The 23,647-nt window shown below is 47.1% G+C and overlaps 1 protein-coding gene across 1 annotated transcript in view; it reads right to left on the reverse strand.

Annotated features, from left to right (window-relative positions):
• The window catches only part of LOC133343010 (probable phospholipid-transporting ATPase IA), a 113,591-nt gene that overhangs the window by 17,917 nt on the left and 72,027 nt on the right, over positions 1-23,647 (reverse strand). Inside the window, 6 exon segments of the mRNA XM_061552435.1 lie at positions 7,167-7,274; positions 7,601-7,657; positions 9,341-9,402; positions 13,196-13,274; positions 16,906-17,028; positions 17,928-18,002. Of these exon segments, the coding sequence (XP_061408419.1) occupies positions 7,167-7,274; positions 7,601-7,657; positions 9,341-9,402; positions 13,196-13,274; positions 16,906-17,028; positions 17,928-18,002 (504 nt within the window).

Below are 23,647 nucleotides of genomic sequence, written 5' to 3' on the forward strand. Positions count from 1 at the left end.
TGGAAGCAAAAAAGCAAACAAACATCCGTCTCAACCCCCAGCGTGCTCGCTAGACATGTGGACAAACAATCTGAGCCGTACCCAGCTTTCCAGAGCCCCTCCCTAATGCCAACAGCCAGCAGCACACCTCCCTACTCCCGCCAGAGCAAGCAGAGCCTGGCAAGTCCAATGACTCCCACTAAGAGCTCAAGGCCTTAAATGCATGCCGATGTTTTTTTTGTGCTCCCAATGATTTTTAAAGTTGCATTGATTGCGCACAAAGTGCCTGCCACAAATGAACCACAGTTCTTCGCTGATCTCGTCAAGGAGCATAAACCATCACACAAACTTCAGTCATCCTTACAGTAAAGTCACGTAGGTAAAAAATTAAAATAATAAAAGTAAAATAAAATAAAAATCACGACGTTTCGGAGGCAACACAAGCTTCCGTCTTCAGGTGGAACCGTCACAGCACGATAGCTGTATCATACATTTATTTTACTTTAATTAATTTATATTTTTTACCTACGTGACTTTACCGAAAACCTAAGAATATGAATACTTGCAGTCGCGAAAGCTTCAAATCTAGAATCATCCTTACAGCACTGACTTTTGGCTAGCCATTGACCAACGATGGTCACCGCATCGCGCGACGCTTTCAGGTGCGCTTCTGCGGCCGTCTGGAACGCTCTTCTAATATTAGGAAGGCACTGGAGCTATGCACTTTTAAATCTAGATTGAAAACTCATTTCTAGATCACTGCTTTTTGTGTTTAGTTTGTTGCCCTTTCGCCGCACCTCCAATGGTGCGAACTAAATCGAATGCACGATCGGAGTTCTGCAGTGGCAGCAATTGTGCGAGCCTTAAGCAACAGGGCCATGAGCAACCCGCGCACATTTTTATTCCGCCCCATGTCACACTACAAACCCGTGATAAGGGCTTAAGGCTCGGAAGCCCCGGCAAGGAGGGCATCACAGGATCAAAGCATGAAATACCCTTTTATCCCTTTCATTTGAGGAATGCAACCCAGCGCCTCACGCAATTCTCTTGCCGCGCAGTGCCGTAATTCAGGTGGGATTAGGAGCAACCTTCGCAGCGTTTTCGGTGGAGACTTATAGCCAGGCTGCCACCCTGTAATTGAATTTAAGACTTTATTTTTTACGTGACCAGCATGGGTTTAGTTTTGCAACGATATTCGTTTAATACGTACCTTTGCAAGAATTACCAAAGGATTAATTTCAAGTTAAGCTAATTATTTGGTGGTGCTGCGTTGGCAGTGTTCGACAAGCACAAGTAACAAAAGCCAAACTCGTCAATAACACTGTGGCCTTAAAGGAAAAATACATGAGGTGACGTTTCAGCAAATAACCCTTCTTCACAGCACATCGAGAGGCCAGAGAGGTACAGCGGATCAGAGTTGAGACTGCACTTTATACCATGGGCCTCGTAAACACGTTTCCTGATGAATGGTTGTACATAAGCCACTTATTTAAATAATTAAAGGTCAATAAAGCATGAATAAATGTGGCACTGAAATATAAATAACTAAACGGTCATGTTATTGGCTTCGTGGTCAGTACGTACAAATAGGATTTGATACAGATTATATTGGTTTCATCTTGCTCCATTAATGAGGGTAAATAGAGTTGTCTAATTTTCCTGCAATTGTGATATATAAAATTTGCATTACAACAAAAATCTACACGTATATACATCAAGTGTTAACTTTCTAAATTTACCCTGGTGAGGCTGGTTGTAATTACCAGCAACAAGTTGTACTTGAATTGTAAATGTTGTGGGTTTACTCTCCAACAAACCGGTGTGCTGAACTAGTAACTAATTGGCATGCTCTGTTTACGTGACAACCCTTACTAATTGGCTGTGTCAGGTGGTGGCGGGTTTAACCACACATTTATATTTACGAGATCTAACCCAAAAAAACCTCCATTAGGCAAACAAAACATAGTTTGTTCTGTAATGACAGCACACTGCGAATCACAGCCACGACCAACGTCAGTGGCGAGTGACATCTGAACCGGTCCTGGATATCCCGGCTTCACCAAACCGCACAAAGCCATCCAGGTGCGGGGTGGTCCAACGAGCCCTATTTGTACAAACCCGCTCACAAAGCACCGGTTGCCCATTAGAATTGGCTCCAGCGCGATGCCGGTGAAGCGAGCCCCCCACGAGCACACCTCAAAGATGGAGGCAGTTTGCGTATGGTACTCCCAAGTAAACATTCATTCATTTTCTGCATCGGGGAGGGGGATGATGAGCCGGCCTGCGAGAGGAACGCAAATATTAAGTGAGCGACAACGGTAGACGGCAATGATCGATGGTGGCGGTGGTTTCGCCAAGAGGGGGGGGGGGGGGGGGGGGGAGCCATATAAGCCAAAGACTCGGTGGTGGGCAGGGACAGGCCGTACAGCTTGCGGAGAAGAGACCCGCGGGGGGCAGCCGTGGACCCCAATTTGGACCGAATTGAAAACAAAGTGAGGGGGAACAATTAACGGCGAAGAAATTATCCCAGACCATGATGGCCTCACTGTGCACTTCATTGCGAGTGACCTAGCACCTGCTGGCTGGAGTCTCTTCATTATTTGCCGGTGGTATATACATACAAGACGGGGAGCGGCACAAAAGAGCGTTTAAGAAAGGAAACTGTTGGTGGTGATTGCATGCTGAATAGGTGGGCCGGCTGCCAGCGCCGGGGCCCAGCGTGGGCCGATTGAGGCAATTAGAAATACAAGCGCTTCCCGCAGGCTCCGCCAATCCCTGCTTCCTCTCCCTAGGCCATCACATTCACTCTTTGTTTTCTGCGGCGGCTCGTAGGCACGCGGGGCCTTGCGCACATACCAGCAGTCCAACAAACGCACGCACACACACGTGCGGGTCGCACACAGGCACACGTGGGCTGGGGGGGGGGCGGCGCATGGTTGCGGGGATGAGAAAACGCCCAGTGCGCGCTTTTTATGAAACACAACGCCATTTAACACACGCACACGTACATGCACAGGCACGCGTGCACGTGCGCACACTGCCATGAATTTGAGCGTCACAACGCACGAGTGTTTCAGGACCGCACGATTGTTGCGCGATGTGGTAATGTGCACGCGGGCAACACGTGCGTGCCCACGGCCACCCGAAACCCGTGAGCGTGTGTACAGAAGGGGCCTATTTACGTCCGCTGCACAGATTCCCGTGCGACACCGCGCCCCGTTAATTAGCGGCCGCCGCATTGACCAACGCGGCAATTGATTTATGCTCTGTGGCTAAATGGCCGCTGTAGGGAAAACGGGCCACCAGTTGTCACAAATTGCCGCGTAGCAACACCTCATCAGCTGTGCTCGTGGAAATGGGCCGAAACAATCGACGGCAGTGTTGCGTCGGAACAAGATCCAGCTATGTTTACTACTCGATGTATACATGTTGATGAGAACGAGGTTGCTGTAGAAACCAGACATGGAATGCGTGGAATTAGTGTCCAAGGCAAGGTTATACATCCAATGGCTCCAGCCCACTTGTCATTAAACTCCGGTTCTCTGGCTACATTCCACACGGACCCTATTTATGAAGCTATCCGGCACTTAACAACGTTTCGGTGTCACGTTAAAAGCCTGCCAAGCACACGAGGCTGTTGTCGGCCATTCCCCCCCCCCCCCCCCCCCCCACGTGCGACAGATGCGTAGCTCACTGCTGCAGGTGAACTACAAATGGACTACAAATGGACTACAAATGGACGGATGCTGAGAGATGCCTGCATTGCTGCCAAGAGCATAATGTGCCCTCCAAACCTGACACTTCTGGACAAGTTAAAGTGTCACCGAATCACCGTCCATCTCTCCTCACTCACCGCTAAACTGAGTTTGTTAATAAATCAACCAGTTGCAGGGTGGACCCTTTTGTCACGTTACACTGCGGCGTGATGGATAGTGGGCGGTTCCTCCTGACATGTTTCACTTATCCTCGAAGAAGAGTGGCTCACACGAGCGGAGGTGCAATGGGCGTGACCCCACTAAGGGCTGCTGTCCGTTCTCCACAGTGCAGGTGCAGCCAATGCACCGGTAATATGCCGGTGTTTACACAATCCTCAATTATCGCCCTGAGCCACATCTGGGCGTGGGGAATTTTCAAAAAGCATGAGGCAGACTTGAACCTGGTCACATGAGTTCGAATCCCACGCCATGGCTCGCGTCAGTGGTGAGTGACATCTGAACCGGTCCTAGTTCCCCAATCACCAACCGGCATCGACCAGTGTGGTAAAGTATGGTCGAACAACCTCCAAGAACAATACAGTGTGAGGAGGCCTTCATTCAGCAGTGGATTCACAATCGACTACAAACAATGTTGTTTTTTATTTTCGGCGGACTAATCCAGCCTGGCAGAAAAAAAAAACACGTGCGCATCTACACCCGACACAGCAGGGTACCCTGCCGTCCAGCCCCAGCGCATCCCTCAAGTCACCCGGCTTGGGACACGGAAAAGTGTCAAAAATGCACAACACAAATAAATATGGCCACACGTGCGGACTCACTGTGACGGGGCGACGGAGCCAGCCCTGAGGCCAAACTGCCAGACAGTAATTGCGAAAACACTTACAGACTCTCGCCAGAAGCCATTACGGCAGCAAAGTGCGCATTATGCGGGGCTGGGTCCCTGGCGCCGGAAGATTAACTGGGCCGCCGTTTGCAGCTGAGCTTCTACGCTGGACAGGAGGAGGCGCGCCGAACCCAACGCCGGGGTTGGCCGCGGCCAAACAGCGCGCCGGTGATTGTGTTGGCGATCGGAGCGGCGATAATGACGGTGGCTGGAATAATGGTGGTGGCGGCGATAGTGACGGTGGAGGCAAACTCAATTTCTATCGAGTTTCTGCGCTACCAATGGCAAAGATCAGAATCAAAATAATAATAATTATTGGTGAAACTTCGATTTAAAGCTTTTGTGACTGCAGGGATTCATCTTCTTGGTTCTTTCGGTAAAGTCATGTAGGAGGGAAATAATAAAATAATAAAAATAAAACATAATAAAATAATTCTCACGACGTTTCGGCCACAACGCAAGCAGCCATCGTCAGGTGAAGAACAGGTCTTTCCGACAGACCTGACAGCGTCTTTCCGACAGACCTGTTCTTCACCTGAGGACGGCTGCTTGCGTTGTAGCCGAAACGTCGTGAGAATTATTTGATTATGTTTCATTTTTTATTATTTTATTATTTCCCTTCTACATGACTTTACCGAAAGAACCCAGAAGATATTGGTGAAACGTCGTACTCGAATTGTAAATGTTGTGGGTTTATTCTCCAACACACCGGTGTGCTGAACTAGTAACGAATCTGCATGTTTTGTTTACGTGACAAACCTTTCTACTTGGCTGTGTCGGGTGGTGGCGGGTTTAACGACATTTGTATATTTACGCGATCTAACCCAAAAAACATCTATTATGGATATTAATTTAGAAAATATATTGATTCAAAGCGTGTGCCAACTGACTGCTGGAATCCCAATGCACAGCAATGGAATACTGATCGTCTCCTTTATGAAAATAACAAACGGACAAAGGAGACCAATGTACAGTTTATGTATATATATTAGGTGATACGCATTGACCCAGACACTGTTATAATCCAGTTGTGCACAATCACTGACGAATGCATCCCGCGCGTGCAAATTAGGGAGCACGACCGTGAACTGTGTTCAAATGTTGTGAAAATAAGTGTGGCTCCATGGAGCCACGGGGAGCAAAAGTGGCTGCTTCATAAGGGTAGGGAGCAGTTGAGGCGGAGGAAAGTGGGGGGTGGGTGAAGAAAAAAAAATCATCAAGAAGGAATGAAAGTTGTCCGCTCGTTAATCGCCTGCTCGTTAATGAGCTGCTGGCGTTGGCTCGGACCCTCAGAGGTGCCTTACCAATGGCTATTTAAATATAATTCTTCATTCAATCAAAAGGCATTGCTTACCTTAGCCCTCCGCTGCCCTCCAAAGGCCACAGCTGCCGCCCCGCCCGGCCAACAAAAGCAAGCGGCGAGAAAAAGCTCACGACACACAACCTGCACCTTCGCCAAAATCGCTTGCAAATTGACCAAGCACAGCTTCACCTGTCGATCACAATTTATTCTCCCAACTCCCAGCAGCGTTAAGAGCCACATGGGAACACTCTCGACTGCATGCAATTCATTTTCCCTCTGCTTTTTTGCAGAAAGAAATGTGCAAGTCAATTTTTTGCGGCAATCTCAGCACGAAGATCTCAATGCATGCTCGCTGCCCGATTCGTGAACCTTCAACGTTTTTTCACGTGGATGCAACGGCACGTTGTACACACGCTGCTGTGCTAAAGTAGCAGTGATCGACGTGTGTGTGTCGCCAAGACTCAACGCTCCTGCTTAAAACGTAGACTGAACCTAGTTGCACAACTCATTAAACGTCACTTCCACTGCGCCGTTACCGGAGCAGTAGAAGCCGCTAAACAATGACACGTGTGTGCAAATGCCAACAGGTCAAATTCCAAAAACGAGTGCATTTTTACTCTCACTCAAGAGGGTCAACGAGTTTTTTTTGCCTGCGCTCTTCCGGCAACGGATGTGGGAAGAGAAGCTGCCTGCGCACCGGCGCAATCCGCGTTTAAAGCCGGCACCTGTGTGTGGCGCTGGGCCCTCTCGGCACACTGCCCAGCTTTCGGCCCGTCGCACGTACTCTCACGAAACGCACAAACGCGTACGCGCGGCTCCTTCGCGCACGGACGTCCGGACGTACGTACGTACAGATGGACAAGCAGAGGGACAAATGGGCGAACGGGACTAAGGGCCGGTGAGTTTCCCCCCCTCCTGTTGTCCCGTCACAGCTGGCTGCCCATCTGGCTCCTGTTTTTCTCGCCGACGCTATTAATTCCCCAATTATTACCTCCCTTGCTTCCCCCCTCCCCCCCGCATGAAATCTCATTCTGACTGAAAAAGCACAGGGAGCAGGAAAGAACCCCTTGCTTAAATAGTGCATTATGGGAAAGCAATTTTTAAACATTATACAAATAGTAATAACACAACCGCAAAGTAAACTTGGGGAAATCACGGGGCGAGGAGGCCGGCGAAAATCTCCCCCGTCCCCCCCCCACCCCGAGTGTGGGGGCATGGGAACCGTGTGGGGGGGCCGGGGAGAGGGAGGGGGTTGGGAGGGGGGCCAGGGGGGGCAGCGACTGACCTGGCCCGACATGTCCGGCGCGAGGGGGATCAGCGGCCACAGCGCGGAGTAGATGAGGAAGAAGACGATCCACATGGCGATGCTGCCCCAGATCGCCAGGTGTGTGAACTGAAGAGGACAACAAATCGGCTCAGAAAACTATTTGTGCGTCTTTTAATGAATGATATCATGCACCTGAGGCTGTATTGCAGTGCCTCATACTTTTTGATTTCTCTATAGATATTTCCAATTTAAATATGTATATAAAATACCAGTTAAGTAATATTAAGTATTTATTTTATTATTCATATGTAGTTATCTACTTTTGTGATGCATGAATAATTATACATTAAAAAAACAACCATACATGAAAATAAAACCTTGTTCAGTCCGTTTAATTGCATCAATTTGACTGCGTAAATTGTGCATTCCGCATGGTATGGGTGCGACGCTACCTTAGTCCACGCAGATGTCACGAGCCCAGCCTTCAAACATACCGTGATGACTACGTACTAAAAACAGAAATGAACAAGTTCATGGAGTGAGTCCACATCTCACTCCCGCACCTCCGATTAACGCGGTTGGCTTCGTAAGGTACGAAAGAAGTTCAACATACAGTACATAATCCTGCTATTCGTGTCATAACTGCAGCCCGCAAATTTCCTTGAAGTCTGCCAGTCAGTTATAGAAAGCACCCACCAATCTGAAACTACGTCACATGACAGCGGTGGTCATATTGGGCCATGGGCCTACCATTTGAAAAACTACCACCGACGATATTTATCCATCACTGCGAGCATCTGAGACGCAAAAGTCGGGAAATGGAAAATATTTTGGACGAGGCAACACGGCGACAGACGTGGCTGTGGGTTATGGTGTACGCTGGGTTTACACATACAGATCACCGCCTTCGACTGGCAGACAAACACCAGGTGCCGAGCCACCTTGTGTCCACAGGGACAGCTCCCAATGGGGCTGCCCTATCAGATGTTTTAGATGAGATGTACAGCGCTCTGAGACGCCCCGTCGTTTCGGAGAGGCGCTCCATCCAAAAACAACATTTTTATCGTTATTATCCCTACATCTCCAAATGAGAGGTGTTCTGGGGGGAAAAAATACTCAATACCCACAAAATCCCATTGTCCAGGATGCAGGCTTTGTTGAGAGCAGGCGGATTTAAGAGGATGGAAAAGAGTGTATTAAGCTCATTGTGCGGCCATCCGTGGGAGAGATGATGCAATAAAACTTGACAAAAGTTAATTGTGAAGTGTTCAAATGAAGCTCGAATTGGTTATCTCAATCTATATCCACGTGGGCGATCAACCTTTTTTTTCTCCAGGAAACCCCTCAAATGTGAAGGGTTCATACGGCAGGAAATGTTTAAGCGGGCGTGCGTGTTACACGAGCTCCCGATGTAGGAAAACGGCGGACAATATGCAAATAGGGGGTCAAAAACAACAATAATGGTGCCCAGAATTCATTGCTAACACGTGTATGCTCTACAGAAGCGATGTGTGGCCACACACAGCCACACACGCTCCCAAATGTCGGGTGTTTAGTCGTGGACTTCTCAATTATCGTTGGGGGGGGAGGGGATTTTACTTGAAAAACACAAAGAAATCTCCTAGCACTCTAGGCAGTCAAAGTTTACGACTCGCTTTGTGTGGGATCACGGGCGAGGCCGCTGCTCTGGGTCAGGCTACCTTCACGGATTTCGATCAGCACCAACAGTGGTGCCTTTTTCCAATCACCATCATCTACAATTCAAAGGTCTAACAATGTCGAGTACTCACGATCGCAAAACTTTGAGAACATATTTTACCACGTAACAAAATTATTATTCTCTTACCAATGTAACAGCAACCTGAGGTTGGTTCCCAGCCATGGCTAACATCAGTGGTCAGCGATAGTTGAACTGAGCCAAGGCTTCTTCCCTCTCTTCACAAAAACCCACACTGACCAGCATGGTAAATTATGGTGAAGTAAACGCCATAACTCATATGGCCCTCATCCATCAGTGGATTGACAAATGGCTGTACATTTAACCTAAACAAACTACGGCAATATATCTTCTGCATTTTTAGCGCCATACCAAGGTTGCATAAGTATTTATGAACGCAGCATTTGTACGTAGATTATACACGTTATTTTGCAGACAAAATCCTTGTAGTATTTCGAGAATAAATCTTGCTTACCGTATAAACCATGTTGCCCAGAAAGAGATTATCGACCACCTGTCCATTTCGAAACAGTGTGCCTGGAAAATGAAAGCAAGGCAAACGTGAGACCAGAATCCTGCATGGCCAGATTCAAAACACACATAAACATTTTGTTGGACTGCATCGCTGAACTTTGCAGACTGTGGATGATACGCAGTAACTTTCTCTGCACGAATGTTTGGAAAATTGCATCAATATTTATGTGGGACCAACATTTGTATTTCCTGAAGGGCTTCGCAAAAAGAAATAGAATATTGATGAGGACAAAAAAAAGACAACATTAACTATTTACAAAGCATCTTTTAAACGATGGAGTTTCGAGCTCAAAGCGGATATTTAATGTTGTCTTCGATGTAGTAAAAGATACTTATTTCAACGAAGGAATAATAAATTACAAGTTCAGACCACAAAAAATACTGCTTTAGAATTTCCTCTGTGTACCTCTGCCTAGGCCTCACTCAATAATCACACACATTTCCTGGCCGTGAATTATAATAATAATAATGTGATCTACTTACTAAAAAAATATATCATAAACATAGACACAAGGTCCACAGATAGTCAAAAAATGTACCGCACATTAACATTATTAATACTTAACAGCGGCGATTAGAAAATCTACACTGTGCGATAAAAAAATAAGGTTAAATATATTTTTTGTCGTTGTGAAGACTGCAAGTTTAGCCTTTCAAACAAGTGCACGGACACACGCGCGTGCACGCGCACACACACGCGCGCACATTCACCCGCACACATTCACCCATCAGCGAACGCAACCGCAGACAGAAACACGCTCACACGGGGACAACCCACCGCTGCTCCGTATGCTAATTTCACAAATCATTCTAGAGAAACGCGTTTCTGTTTTCCCCACGAGTCGGCTCAAGCCTCCCCCCTCTCCCCCCACCCCCCCGTCGTCCGCGCATCCACCTCGGTTTCTCCCCAGACACAGAGAGAGAGCCAAGCACATAATACCCAATTTGCATTCACACCACACGTAGCGCAAGGAAGACGGGCCAAGTGTTTATTTCCATATGAAAACGTCCATAAGGGTGACCCGGCCCCCATTGGAGATGCAGAGATGCCTGGTGTCGGCCGGGGGGGGGGGATCTCTGTCAGCCCCTTGCAGTCTCCCCCTCACTACCCCCCCACTACCCCCCCCCCACACCCACAAAATAAATTAACCATTAAGTTGCACAACTCGCAAAGCTCAAATGTGTTTTGTGATAAGTATAAAAGTTAAAGTGGATATTGTTTAATGTATGGGTCTGTGCAAGTTTGGCCATTTTTTACTTCTCTGTGCAATTGATGCGTGCAGATTTTGTGTTTACCCAGTTTAAGTAACTCGTGGAAAAGTGAGAGAATGGGACGAAAGAGAGCAAGCACGTCAATCGAGCTGAGCTCCTCCACAGGAACATTTGCGATGACATTTAAACTGCCGAGATATGGCCATTACTTTCTGGACAATTAATTCCTACATTTAAACACAAGTGTGCAATTTTTTGGCGGTGCGTTACTGACTGCAGGGCCAACCTGGACTTATACCGAGGAATAATCCCAAATAGTTTTTGGTGTTTGGCCACCACTTATCCTTCCAGGCCGCCCCAGCCGCCCTCTCCCCCAGACCGCTTGGCCAAGAAGGACACACAAGGACACACAAAAAGGAAATACAAGGACACACAAGGACACATGAAGGACACATAGAAAGACGCACATGAAGGAAACACATGAAAGACACACATGCCGTACTTACACAAGGATATGCGGTAACCATGGAGAGGCGCTCCACTAAATATCCATTCCACTCGACGATAAGACAGAACCAACGTACAAACACCCGCACGACTCGCACGACTCTAAAGACGTCGCGAAATGGAAAACAGAGAACGAAATGAATTGCCACGCCACGCTCCCCACCGCACGCCCACCAAGCTTCCCGGGACTAGAGATCCGCACGGAAGGGGAAGGTACACATCCAACAGTGGATGGGCAATATCTATATATAAATGCCACAACCACCTGGTTTCCTACTATATCGGTTGGCCGGGATGAGGGCTACGTATGGCCTCCTGCTACTCAGACATTTACAGAGACCCTTTTTTGTAAGCGAAACCACGTACACGCCCACCGAGGTCTGGCCCTCCCTGTGTTGGCTGCACAGAGAGGCCATTCTTGTGAACAACTTTATAGGGGGGGGGGGTTGTGGGAGGGGGGGGGAAATCAGCGGGCAGGAAAAAGTTGACTCAAGCATGTGCGCCGTCTGCCATTCATTGTTGCTTCAGCGCGTGTTGCTTCAGCGCGTGATGCTCAAAACGGTCTTCATCGGTAGCACTAAAACCACGTGGTGAGAATCGGAAGGGCCGAACTTCCATCGCGATATTTTCATTGCTAATGTGCCATTTTTTTGACATCGCGTAAGTGACGTTGAGAGGCTTTTCCTGCGTCAGGCTCCATTTCTTTGGAACTGCTTCTTGTGTTTAGTTTGCTGTCCTTCTCCTGCACCTCCGATTAGCACGATTGGCTACGTACGGCGCGAAAGAAGTTCAGCGTCCACGCGTCACACTTGCGCACTGTGGTTATTCGCTTAAGGCTGGTTTGTTTTTTCGGAACGTGTTTTAGAAGAAGAAAAAAAACACATTAAACAGAAGATCAAGAGCTGGAATGTTAACGTGGCGTTTCTTATGAGGGATGCAAGTAAACAAAAGCGGCCATCAAAGGTCATGGGGTCACATGAAATAGCCGACACAGGGGACCAATGGCTGCCTCCCCAAGCCACCCAACTCCTTCAGCCACGATGTAAACATTAGCCTTCTATTTATTTAAATTTGAAATAAGGTGGGCAGAATTATAAACACACACACACACAGGCGCTGAGGACAAGCCACCTATTTCACAGTGTCAATGGCATTTCACATTCGACAAAAACGCAGCTACCGTACTGATGAGTTCTGAAGAAATAACGCAATCCCCAATTCAGTTACTCTGGACTCGTTAATTATGCTATTGAAAAGTTCCTTAAACTTGTAATGAATGCATAAAATGGCACGTGTAAGAGTCAATCTGTTTACATTCGTATGTGTTGTAAGTAACGAGTTTGGGTCAACCGGGCCAGCCAATGGCGGCCGATTACATTTGCCGCAACGTTCAAGGAAGAATTAAGGAATCAACTCTTAACACTGAATTGCGACGTGGAATCACAAAAATGTATCAAAATCTCCAGGGAGAAACAACGAATCATTACGCCTCTGGTTGCCTTCTACTGACGTTGTGCGCAATGTTTTTCCTTCACCGCATCCATTCGCTCGTTCCTTTCTTCCAACATTACCCCTGGCCGTGTGGGTCATGCTCAGGTTGCGGTGGCGAGATGTTAACTACCTCGCCTGGTATACAGGAAATCGGGAGCTCGATCCCGACCGACCCTGCCGCCTGCTGTATATTTGGCGTTTGCATGTTCTCCCCGTGGTCACATGGATTTTTCACCCGGGTCCTCCGGTTTTTCCCTCCGCATTTAGAATCAACATCACGCATTTAGAGTATTTGGTGTCGAGAGTATATATATATTTACGCGATCTAACCCAAAAACCTCTATTATGGAAGTATTTGTCTGCTATAAATTTCGACGTGATAAGCCACTTCATTGGGCTACCATTTGTGGCCAGGCCACTTCTGAAAAAGAGCTTTATACCTCAGTGGGCCTTACCTGGTAAAATACAAATAAAAAGTTTAAACAGTAAATAAGTGAGACACGGGCTATGGGGGCCGCCCCCTATGCCCATGGGTGGTGGTGCGAGCGCGACATCCACGCAGTCAAGCGGTCACATCCTCACGTACCGTACTGGAGCATTTTCAGTGGGAACCAGAATAAAAAGATGGAGTCCAGAAGTCCATTGAAACAGTGACTCCAGAACACCTGGTAAACACAAAGCCAAAGCATCCCTGCAGCATCATCTTTTTACGGGGGGGGGGAGAACAACACAGTCAATGTAAAACACTTTAACGGCTGCTTGCGTTGTGGCCGAAACGTCGTGAGAATTATTTAATTATGTTTTATTTTTATTATTTTATTATTTCCATTCTACGTGACTTTACCGAAAAAACCAAGAAGACTTTAACAAATATTAAGCTCACCAAGCGGATTGATTTGGTCTATCACGCATTCTGTTCTATCATGTAGGTATTGTATGTTGAACTTCATTAGCACCGTATGTAGCCAACAACCGGGCTAATTGGAGCCAAGGCTGTACCTATTTTGTTATTGACTGTAATATTTAGAAGGGGGGGGGGGGTGGGCTGAACTTTTCAGCAGGGCAGGGTGGGTGGGGGCTAGACCCCCCCCCCCCCCACTCCAGTTGCCCTGACCCACTGCAGAGCTGTACCAAAGGAGGCAGCAGCAGCAGCAAAGAAAATGCAGAAATGGGGAAATGGTTGAGGAGGGAACGGGAGGCTGTGGTTTTGACGCGGTGACGTTTGGGACGTGGAGGGAGAGGGATTGCCGACGATGGCCGAGGGGTAGGTGGTGAGGCGCGAGAACGAGGGCGATGATTAGATGGTGGGTGGTGAAGGGGTGAGCGGGGCGACGGTTGGGCCGTGTGTGTGTGTGTGTGGCGTGTGGGGGGTGGCGGAGGAGATAAAGCCGGGAGAAGTAGAAAAAAAAAAGGTCAGCGGTGATTAAAACTAGCGACCTTTCTTGGCCTCTGACCCTGTGGAGAGGAGGGCACATCCTGAATGCATACCTACGGGAGGAGAAAGGGCTAAGGCCAGGCAACCCTGGGTCGTCATATATTTTGAATAATTTAAACATCGGCTGCATGGCAAATAAACACGTTTCCAACTGAAATTGCACTTGTTTAAACTATTTAAATTCAAGTTTTACTTCAAAAATCAAGAAAAATAATGACGGGAAAAAAACGGGGGGGGGGGGGTGGGAGTGGCGGTGAGGGGGGCTCTTTATTTTCCCGTCCGCTCCCCTCGCGTCTTTCCCTTCCGCTAGCGCGCCGTCGGAGCCCGCTTGCTGCGGCAGGTGTCCCGCGGTGCCGACAAGCCGGGCCTACACCGGCAGCTGTCACTCAGCGTTCGAGCAGGGCTGGAAATAGCTGCCACCGGAGCGCCCGTGTGCGTGCGTGCGTGCGAGCGTGTGTGGGTATGTTTACACGTGCCAAAGCGCGCGCACGCCCACGCGCGTGCGTGTGTGTGGCCACTTAAGGTTTGAAGTGCTCGATGTGTGACTGAGAAATGACGAGTTCCACCGGGGTACCGAAGTTGGACAGCAACTCGGCTTGCCGTCGTGCACCAATCAAGCACTGGCAATTAAGTGTGGCGGTGGCGTGTGTGTGTGAACACGTGCGGATTCTTTGCCTTCCCGCACCAGGGGTGCCTCACAGCCGCCGTGATCAAAATAAACCGGCCACCCACAATGGTAAAGCTCAAAAGACTTCTCAAATGTGTACACCTCCCCCCCCCCCCCCCCGCTTGCATACACATTCATAAAGTAAAAAAAAACTCCTACCTCACAAGCGGGCACTGTCTTCTGACCGTTCTTCTTTAATATCAGCCGCTCTACTTTTAACATTACACGATACATATTTCCACCGCACTTTCAATAACATATGCACATCTTCTAAGCCAGCACTCAGCGCATATTTCATCTCAGACAAAGCATCAGTCTCCCCGCACAAACAGAATTGACCTTCATTTTAGAGTTGCTTTCTGCCCCGTTTGAGTCTCACCGTCAGCAGCCATTACAACCGATCAGCCCATCTTAATCGCTTACATTACATGACCCGCATTCCCGGTCGCTCTGGATTAAAAGCAGCTTGCCCCTACTCAGCAAAACTCTTCCGCCCCCGGCAGCAGCTGGTGTTAACGGAAGGAGCTAAGGGATCAACATGGGACGGAAGCGTGGAGGTGTTCATACGGTAGTTCTCCCTCGCTAACTGTGACCGCCCCCCCCTCTTCCAACCCACGCAATTTTACCCCCCCCACTCCTTGGTCCTGAAGGTGCGAGGCAGCAGCGGGAGGGGGGGGGGGGGCTCCCGCACGTAATTGCATCCAGCCTCGTCACCCCAACTTCCGGAGCGGTTCAGGGGTCTCGGAATGAAGACGATAATGTTTTCCTCCCTGCGGCGAAACTGAAATCGCGAGAGGGCTTAACGGCAGCTTACACATGTCTGCCGCAAGCAGGGGGCTCACGGGGCATTGTTCCGAGACACGACACCCCGCCGGCCCGGCTAATCCATGCCTAATCTTCACTACGCAACCCCGCAGAGCTCCCAACCACATCCCCACTAAACCCGAACTAACTAACTATCGCGCCCAACCCCGGAAACACACCGCCGTCACGTCGCCGTTCATTAGCACGGCACACACATACTGCACACACGTAACCAAAATAGCTAATCACTTCGCCACACGCGATTACTGTAATTGATCATTAACTGGGGTTGGGTGGGGGGAAGGAGGCTAGATTTTTGTAATTATTATTACTTAATCTATACATTGTAAGCAAGAAGACCAGGCAGGAACCAATTACCTTCAATTGGTGAAACATGATGAGGACGGCAAAATAATAAGCACATTGTGGAAAATAAATTGGCCCCTAGCAAGATCTGTTACAGCAGGTACAACAATCTGCCTGGAAACGTGAAAAAACAACAGACCCACGACTCAAATGTATCATTATTGTGCAACTGCTCTCGCAGGGTGAAGCTAACCCAGCAGGGAGAGGGTTAACCGCACGGCCAGATTATATTATGAGAATTTTTTTTTGGCTGCTGCTGCTGGGAGGCACCCTGGTGCCTCTCCTAATTGGCGCATTAGGCGTGGGGTGAATCCAGGCTGCTGTCTGTCAGACGAACCCATCAGCGGTAGCCACGAGCGTTTCGCTCCATTAAACTTTAAATCTGTGTGGCGGCAGAGAGGAACAAGCGGTTAGGGCCTGCCCCCCCCCCCCTCCAACCTTCTTACCCCTCGTACCCTTCACGTCACCCTCACACCGCCTCCCCCCCACGGCCACCTTCAGCCCACGCACCCTCGGCTCCAAAAGCTTCGGGACAGAAGCTAGCGAAGGACCATGGCTTTGCCAGCACGTGCCTGCCCGACCGATGTCCCGGAGGAGACAATCGGCAGGCCAGCCCTGCATATTAAAGTTCGTAAAAACATCACTGATCAGAGCATGAAGCCCGATTGAAGTCCTGCACACCCAACAGGGTTGCGTTTGTCCGAACTGTTAAGAGTCAGCGGTGGTGTTCAACGTGGAAAGAGTTGCACTGTCTGCGCCATGTCCAGAAACTTTAATAACGCTTGGACTTTGAACTTCAGAAGGGCAATTGTTATGAACGTTAAAGAACTTTGGATGTAAGTATGTATGTTGAACTTCTTTCACACCGTACGTAGCCAACCATGCTAAACGGAGGTGCGAGGCAATAACAATGAAGAATGACCACAACTGTGGTGGCGATGATGTCGGTGATGATGGCGATGATGAGCAGCGAGAGAGGCTGATTACAACGGTAATGATCGTGATGATGGCGCCCCGTGAATACCTTGGTGTTGAAGACCACTGCATTCTGAGACATCTTGTAGAGCTCAGGGAAGCGCAGCATGCTGTTGGCACTGCACATCTGGTCGAATATCCCCAGGGCAAAGGGCGGCAGGGCCAGGAATGCCTTGAGGATAACAAAAACAACAAACAACAAACAGACGCATAAAAACCCCTGCACGTGCGTGCCCGCAACACTGTCCCCATGTCAAGTTTTATGAAGGAAAAAATACATCTTCATTAAAATTGGCCATAAATATATAAGTTTCTGCATCGATAAAATACTACCAGAATGCACAGCATGTCTATGCAGAGTACAGACAAACTAATTTCTCCAGAACCGCTGTTTGTGTTGACTTTGTCGTCTTTCCCTGCACCTTCGATTAGCACGGTTGACTACATACGGTGCAAAAGAAGTTCAGGACACACATGTACAATGAAGGGAGCAGTAGTGGAGTTGTTAGCGTAATGTGCTATGAACTCGGCGATGTGACCTCAATTCCCGGGCCAGGGCTAACATCGGTGGCGAGTGATATCTCAAGCGGTACTCGGTGCGTCCGCATCACCGGCCCGCACTGCCCAGAGAGTATGTTCAAACAACCCCCTGGCGATCGGCACAGCGTGGGGGAGGCCTTCACCCGAGCCAGGTATTGAAACATTGCCAAAAAAAATTATATTAATATTTTATTGCATACAATTTGTATTGAAGCCAGGTTGCGCACGATACACACATTCATACCGTTCAAACTGTATGCACTGGAAATACATCACAACGTGCAGTCTCTCCAGTTTGCCACACACAGAGTACCCAAAGAACACAGACAAACCCAATTATGGTACCAAAACCGGATCGCGTGTCTATGGTAAGAGGCCAAGTAATAATTCCAGCTTAGCCCTGTTTGCATGAACAATCCGTATAAGCAGGCCGATGCGAAAGAAAAAAATAAACCCTTTAACGACCGCGAACGTTGCGTCACCTGTAACCGACGGTCGCGCCTTAAAGAAGCTACTCGCACGGCTACTTACCACGTTGTAGAGGCCGATGCACCACCGTTCAAAGAGGATCTGTCCAGAGAATCCGCTGTTGAAGGCAAACCAGAGCTGAAAAAAATAATAACAGAAATTAAGTTTGAGTCAAGCAGCTTACATGCGGTGAGTTAGAACCCCTGTTCAGCACGACCCTTTTGTTGCAGTTTGAAGACACAGCATTTCGTTATCGTGTTATGCCAGGGCTTCAACACAGGATTTCATAAATTATGTCCAAGTTCTGTTGTGTGTTATATCACATCACATGAACAGAACATAAATCTGAGTCGTATAAATAACCCGAATTTTATCATTGGCGCAATAGACAGTATTTTGTTCTGAACATTTTCACAACTGCTGGTACTCAAATGAATAATTAATAAATTAATGTGCAACTCTTGATTAATCCACTGTTGGATCAAGCTTTCCCATGCTGTGTGAGTCATGGGCATTTAGTTTCTCCATACTTCACCATGATGGTGAGTGGGTACCCAGGACCAGTTCAGATATCAACCAACACCGCTGTCAGCCATAGGCAGGATACAAACTCAAAGTCGCCGGGACCATAATGCAGTGCGCTAAATGCTGCGCCACGACCCCATCTCGGCACACACAATGTACTAACCTTTACCATTAGTACCAAATGCAGCATTTGGTACTAATGTTCAAGGGAGTGCAGACTCTTATGAAGAGTGAGCTTCTAAAGGCTTGGCTCAAAATGAAAAACAATGACATAGGTAATAAATAAAAGCATTTGTCACAACAACGGTACCAACTGTTGTAAATAAGTCATCATTCCTCCAGCAACTTCTGTAAATATTTAGTCTTTTTAAAACTTGCGAGCGTGACAATGTCAAACTCACGCAGACAGTTGAAGTGGACCTGTGTTCATAAATCCCCTGTGGAAATGCGAGAGATGTTCGGGCTGCAATCAAATCTGTGAGATCTGCGAGTATTAAAACGTAATTTTTTTGTTCAAACCAAACTTTTGGCTTAATGTGAGCAAGATGTGAGCTTGCTTTTTTTTTGGGTAAATGAAACTCTGCTCCAAAAGTTGCAGAGCCCCAGGGACAGTCACGTGCCCTAAGTGGAGACAGAGACCGGGATTGTTGACGAGGCTCCCGAGATAACACGTGCACGGGACAAGGACAGATCTGAGGAAGAGCAGGGCAATACAACAATAAAATAAAAACCCCGAGCAAAAAAACGTGTCTGTTCAAAACCCTTGCAATGATGCTACAATACCATACCCGTATTCAAAAGCCAGGCACGAGTGTTCACATTTTTGATCGTTTTTCCCAGCCACCCCCTCTTCTGGTCCCACACGGCTCTCAAAAGTGCACGGCTCAGTAAGCCAGCCAACACGGTAAGGGACGATGGTGTTTGTGGTCATTGGAATGGTATTGACCTGTCTGGCGCGCCTACAGCTTAAGAATGCAACACGTGTAGAAATGTGTTCTATCCAATTTGCCATCAAAATGGTTTACATCATGTCCAGTGTAAACACTGCACTTTTTGTACCCTCCTTGTGGGAGTACATTCTTCTTCAAGGCAGTTTTAGAGGTAAAATGCGGTGCAAGTTCTATTATTGCTGTGGTCGTTGGCTAACGATTTTGACAACAAACCCAAAAAACTCACACTTTTATCAAAGTAATGCTTGGCGGGGCACAGGAACTAAAATATTCAAATGAAGTAGAGAAAAACATTTATGTAATTTGCCAGCTTTAATCGGACATTAAAAAAAAAGGTTCTCCCTCGCTTCCCTCCGATGCAACCCTTGGCCTCTTCCTCTCCCCACCCTCTCTTGGCGTTCTCCTAAATTAATCCAAGGGCCGACTGACACCCGCCCTGCAGCGAGCGAAACGCCAGAGCAAATCTCCGAGCGCGGTCAAGTCCGGGCCACGAGGGCTTCCTTTTCTGACCGTCTGGATTTTAATTAGCGAGACGATGGGGGGGGGGGGGGGGAGGCGGCCCCAAAATGTGTCCTGCTCGACTGCTGCCACTGCTCTCTCACTGCCGCCCCACCTCCTCCCATGCACACGCATCAGCCTCTCACCCGCCAGTCCAGTCCTTCGAGGGCGGCGAGCGTGTTCGCCCGATCGCTGCGGCGGACGCCCCCGATTTATTGCTGCGCCGTCCGCTTCACGGTGGACGTTAAAAGATCCCCCGACGTCATTCGCAAGACGAGGCCATTGGGTGCCAGCCAGGCCTGAGCGTCCAAATTTGGCATTACTCGAGAATTGCACCGCCAATTATTCAAATTGGGATTAAACACAGCAATCATCGCCCGCCTACTCTCAGACTATTTATTGCCCCTAGGTCATTCTTGCAAGTGAGACTTTATCCTGGTCCCTTTAGTTCTCACCTGGTTAAAATCAAATTAAAACTCTATCCGGCGAGCACTTCAAGTCTCACCGCACAATGGATGCGCAACATCCGACCACGCCCACCGCGGGTTCAACAGCTTCTCCTGAATAAAGCGGGGAAATGGGATTCCATGGATTGTATTTCTTATGCCCGCCACCCCCCCTGCCCAACAACCCCCCAATCGCCCCTGTCCCTAGCCACTGCACCCCACTGACACCAACTGCCACGTGCCTCAGCTCCCAGAGGTCCCAGATATTTCTGGTGCCCGTTTGGAGCTCCAAAATATGGCACATCACCTCTGATTTATTTCTTGGAATGTGGGTGCAGTTAAACTTGCTCAGTGTCATTCTTCCTCTTGAGTCTATAATGAGTATTGTTTACCCGTGTTAACAGACATATTTACACGTTTTTGTGACAGTTGACGCAAACAAGAGATATATTAAACAAAATCAACGCCACATTAAAAGCCACGAATGTCCGTTTCTAAGCCTGCAGCTCAGCCCATTTGTAACTGAAGAAGCAACAGAGTGCACACTTGTAAACACACCACGGGCTACGTCGGCCTGTACACATCATGATAATGCTACAGAAAAACAAGGAATCAAGTTTAAGTCATATTTGGGAGAAATATTGTTTAAATCAAATCTTTCCCGACCTCACAATACACAAATTATGACAGTGGAAACATACGCTTTACAAGGTTATGCACGCAATTACGTGCAAACTATATGCTCACGTGATAATTCGACCGACTAATGTCTTGAGCAAAACCAGACTTATGAGACAAATAAAATGAGACAAAGTAAATGGAAAAACAAATAATAAAAATTATAGAAATAATAATAGAAATAAAATAATTAATCACGACGTTTCGGAGGCAACACAAGTCTCCGAAACGTCGTGAATTATTGTTTTTATTGGTATTATTTATTTTTACCTACGTGACTTTACCGAAAAAACCTAAGAGCCTTGCAGTCACGAAAGCTTCAAATTTAGAATTAAATGAAAAACAATGTAAAGGACACAATACAAACGAGACAAAAAAGCATCGTACTCCTGCACAGTTGTGCGGTACAGACCTCCGAATTTTTTCCAGGCTGCGCCACGCTGTTGTTCGGCACGATGCTTAACATATTTGGGTTGTACCAAAACAACAAATTGGCACATCCCGAGAGCTAAAAGAGAATTGATTCTTAAATCGAATAACAACCATTACTCGTGACAATCCATAGTGTGTGGTGAGGGGGGGGAGAAGGAGATAAATCATCGCCAGAAGCAGGATATTTATTTACACTGGAGATATCCGATGAGCGATACAACTATTTTTCACAGATGTCCACAGTCAGGGGCATCACCTCTTAACGACTAAACTCAACGGGCCACGATGTCACCGACACTTTATCACACCACACTCTTTGGTACTTTCCGTTAAGTCACGTAGGTAGAACAATTATCACACCAATCAAAAGTCGTTGGAAAATATTCATGGGAAATGTTTATTTTTAATAACTGGTAGGTTTTTTTTTAGTTAAGCGCCTCGGCCTAATAAAGGGTTTCGCTGACACACAAGGGACCATCTCAGCCACGTTCAGGGCTTTGGCACCGCAGCAGCAGCCTAACCAAAAAGCACTGGCCAAGTGTAGGTAATATACAAGTAAAATATACAAGTAAAACCATTTACAGAACTGTGCAAACAGGTACAATTAAAAACGGCCAGAAAATACTCTGAGTTTTGGCCTACTTTCAGACCCTCTCAGGGGTAATATTAGGACTAACAATACACACGATTCTAAGAAATGTCACTTTTTATAACAGCTGTGCTGAAATCTGGCATGCCAAATGGGGTTATTTTTTATTTTTATATGAGGTTTTTCCTTTCAAAGAGCAATTAAAATAATATTTTTGTAATACTTTGTGTTGCCTTTTAAACCGTATAACAGCATTAGTCTTCATTCTTGCACTGCTTTGTAGCAACAAAAAAATGTCATTCGAGCAAAACAAGCTCTACTTTCATGACATTGAGTAATTTAAACATTGAAACACAAATTGTCAACGCACCTAACATTTACTCCATCGTGATTGTCTCCTTCACAAGTTTAACATATTAATGCACAACATCAAATGTTGTACACTTAAACAAGTTTTCGATTGTCGTTTTCCAACTACCCTCGCTGCCATTACAACTTCCCTCGTTAAAATTGAACTGTAAAGTGTTTTTTTATATATAAATGCAAAATGAACGCCTGCCATTGTCAATATTGAAAGCTTATGATGGTTTGTGGTTCAAAGTACGCCGAGATTTGATTATATTTATATGGCCATATGTTTGGTTGCCTAGAAGCCCTAAGTGTTTGTGAGTGTTGGTAGTTGGCATGAGTTAAAAGTGATGGTTTAGAATAAAGCTGGAGATTAGTTGCGAAGTTTGGTGTGTACAGTGTGGGATTGGTAGCTTCAAGATGAAATTAAAGTGAGTCAATCACTCTGCATCCCTCTCACTGTGATTACTGAGAACAGCTGAACATTAAACAATTTATATTGATACAGCATTGGCAGGTGTATAAGCACGTACAGCATCAAACAAAACACAATGCATCCTATGAAGGATGGGCCAAAGCAGAATCGTTGCCTCTTGCATATATATAATTCTCTTGTTAGGGAAGAATCATTGACAAACGTGTGTTTTGTAATAACGTACGATATATTGCAATGAAATGGGACCAAACCAATTAGTATAGCCTCGAATGTGCGTGTGTATATAAACATCCTCCCCTAACATCCCCAACCGGTAGATGTTTTTTATATATAGCCACAATTAATGGTAAACATGCAAGAAAGGTTATTATTTTCAGTGTGGTATGATGACATAAAAACTGCCGGCATACAGACGATAGCAGCAATTAGTGCAATTAGGCAGAACCAGCAAGAAGCGAGCGATTAGGAGGAGGGGACTCGTGATTTGCAAGTCCGGCTGGCCAAAGACCGGCTGGCCAAAGACCGCAGAAAAAGTGAACGTAAAAATAATGGTGCATTTGCGTGTTTTCTGAATTCATATAAGCACACACACACACTTAAATAAACAACCAAGAATCGACATCCATATCGGCAGTATTCCTGACGATACAAACTGTGGAAGTTGCTATTGCAACAAAAAAAATAAGGATACATACACACACACAGGCCAGAAAGCTAATGAAATAGGTCACACCATATCACCAACCATACCCCACCCCCCATAGTTTTCTCGTAAGCATTTTTGCTTAAGACTTAACTAAACGTTTAATTGTGGCCAGATTAGAATAGACCAGTTTGCAAACATTAAACTTAGTAATTATCCCCTGTGAACAGACACGCAT

This window comes from Lethenteron reissneri, chromosome 16, assembly GCF_015708825.2.
Source record: "Lethenteron reissneri isolate LAM-NWPU_2019-01 chromosome 16, ASM1570882v1, whole genome shotgun sequence".
NCBI lineage: Eukaryota > Metazoa > Chordata > Hyperoartia > Petromyzontiformes > Petromyzontidae > Lethenteron > Lethenteron reissneri.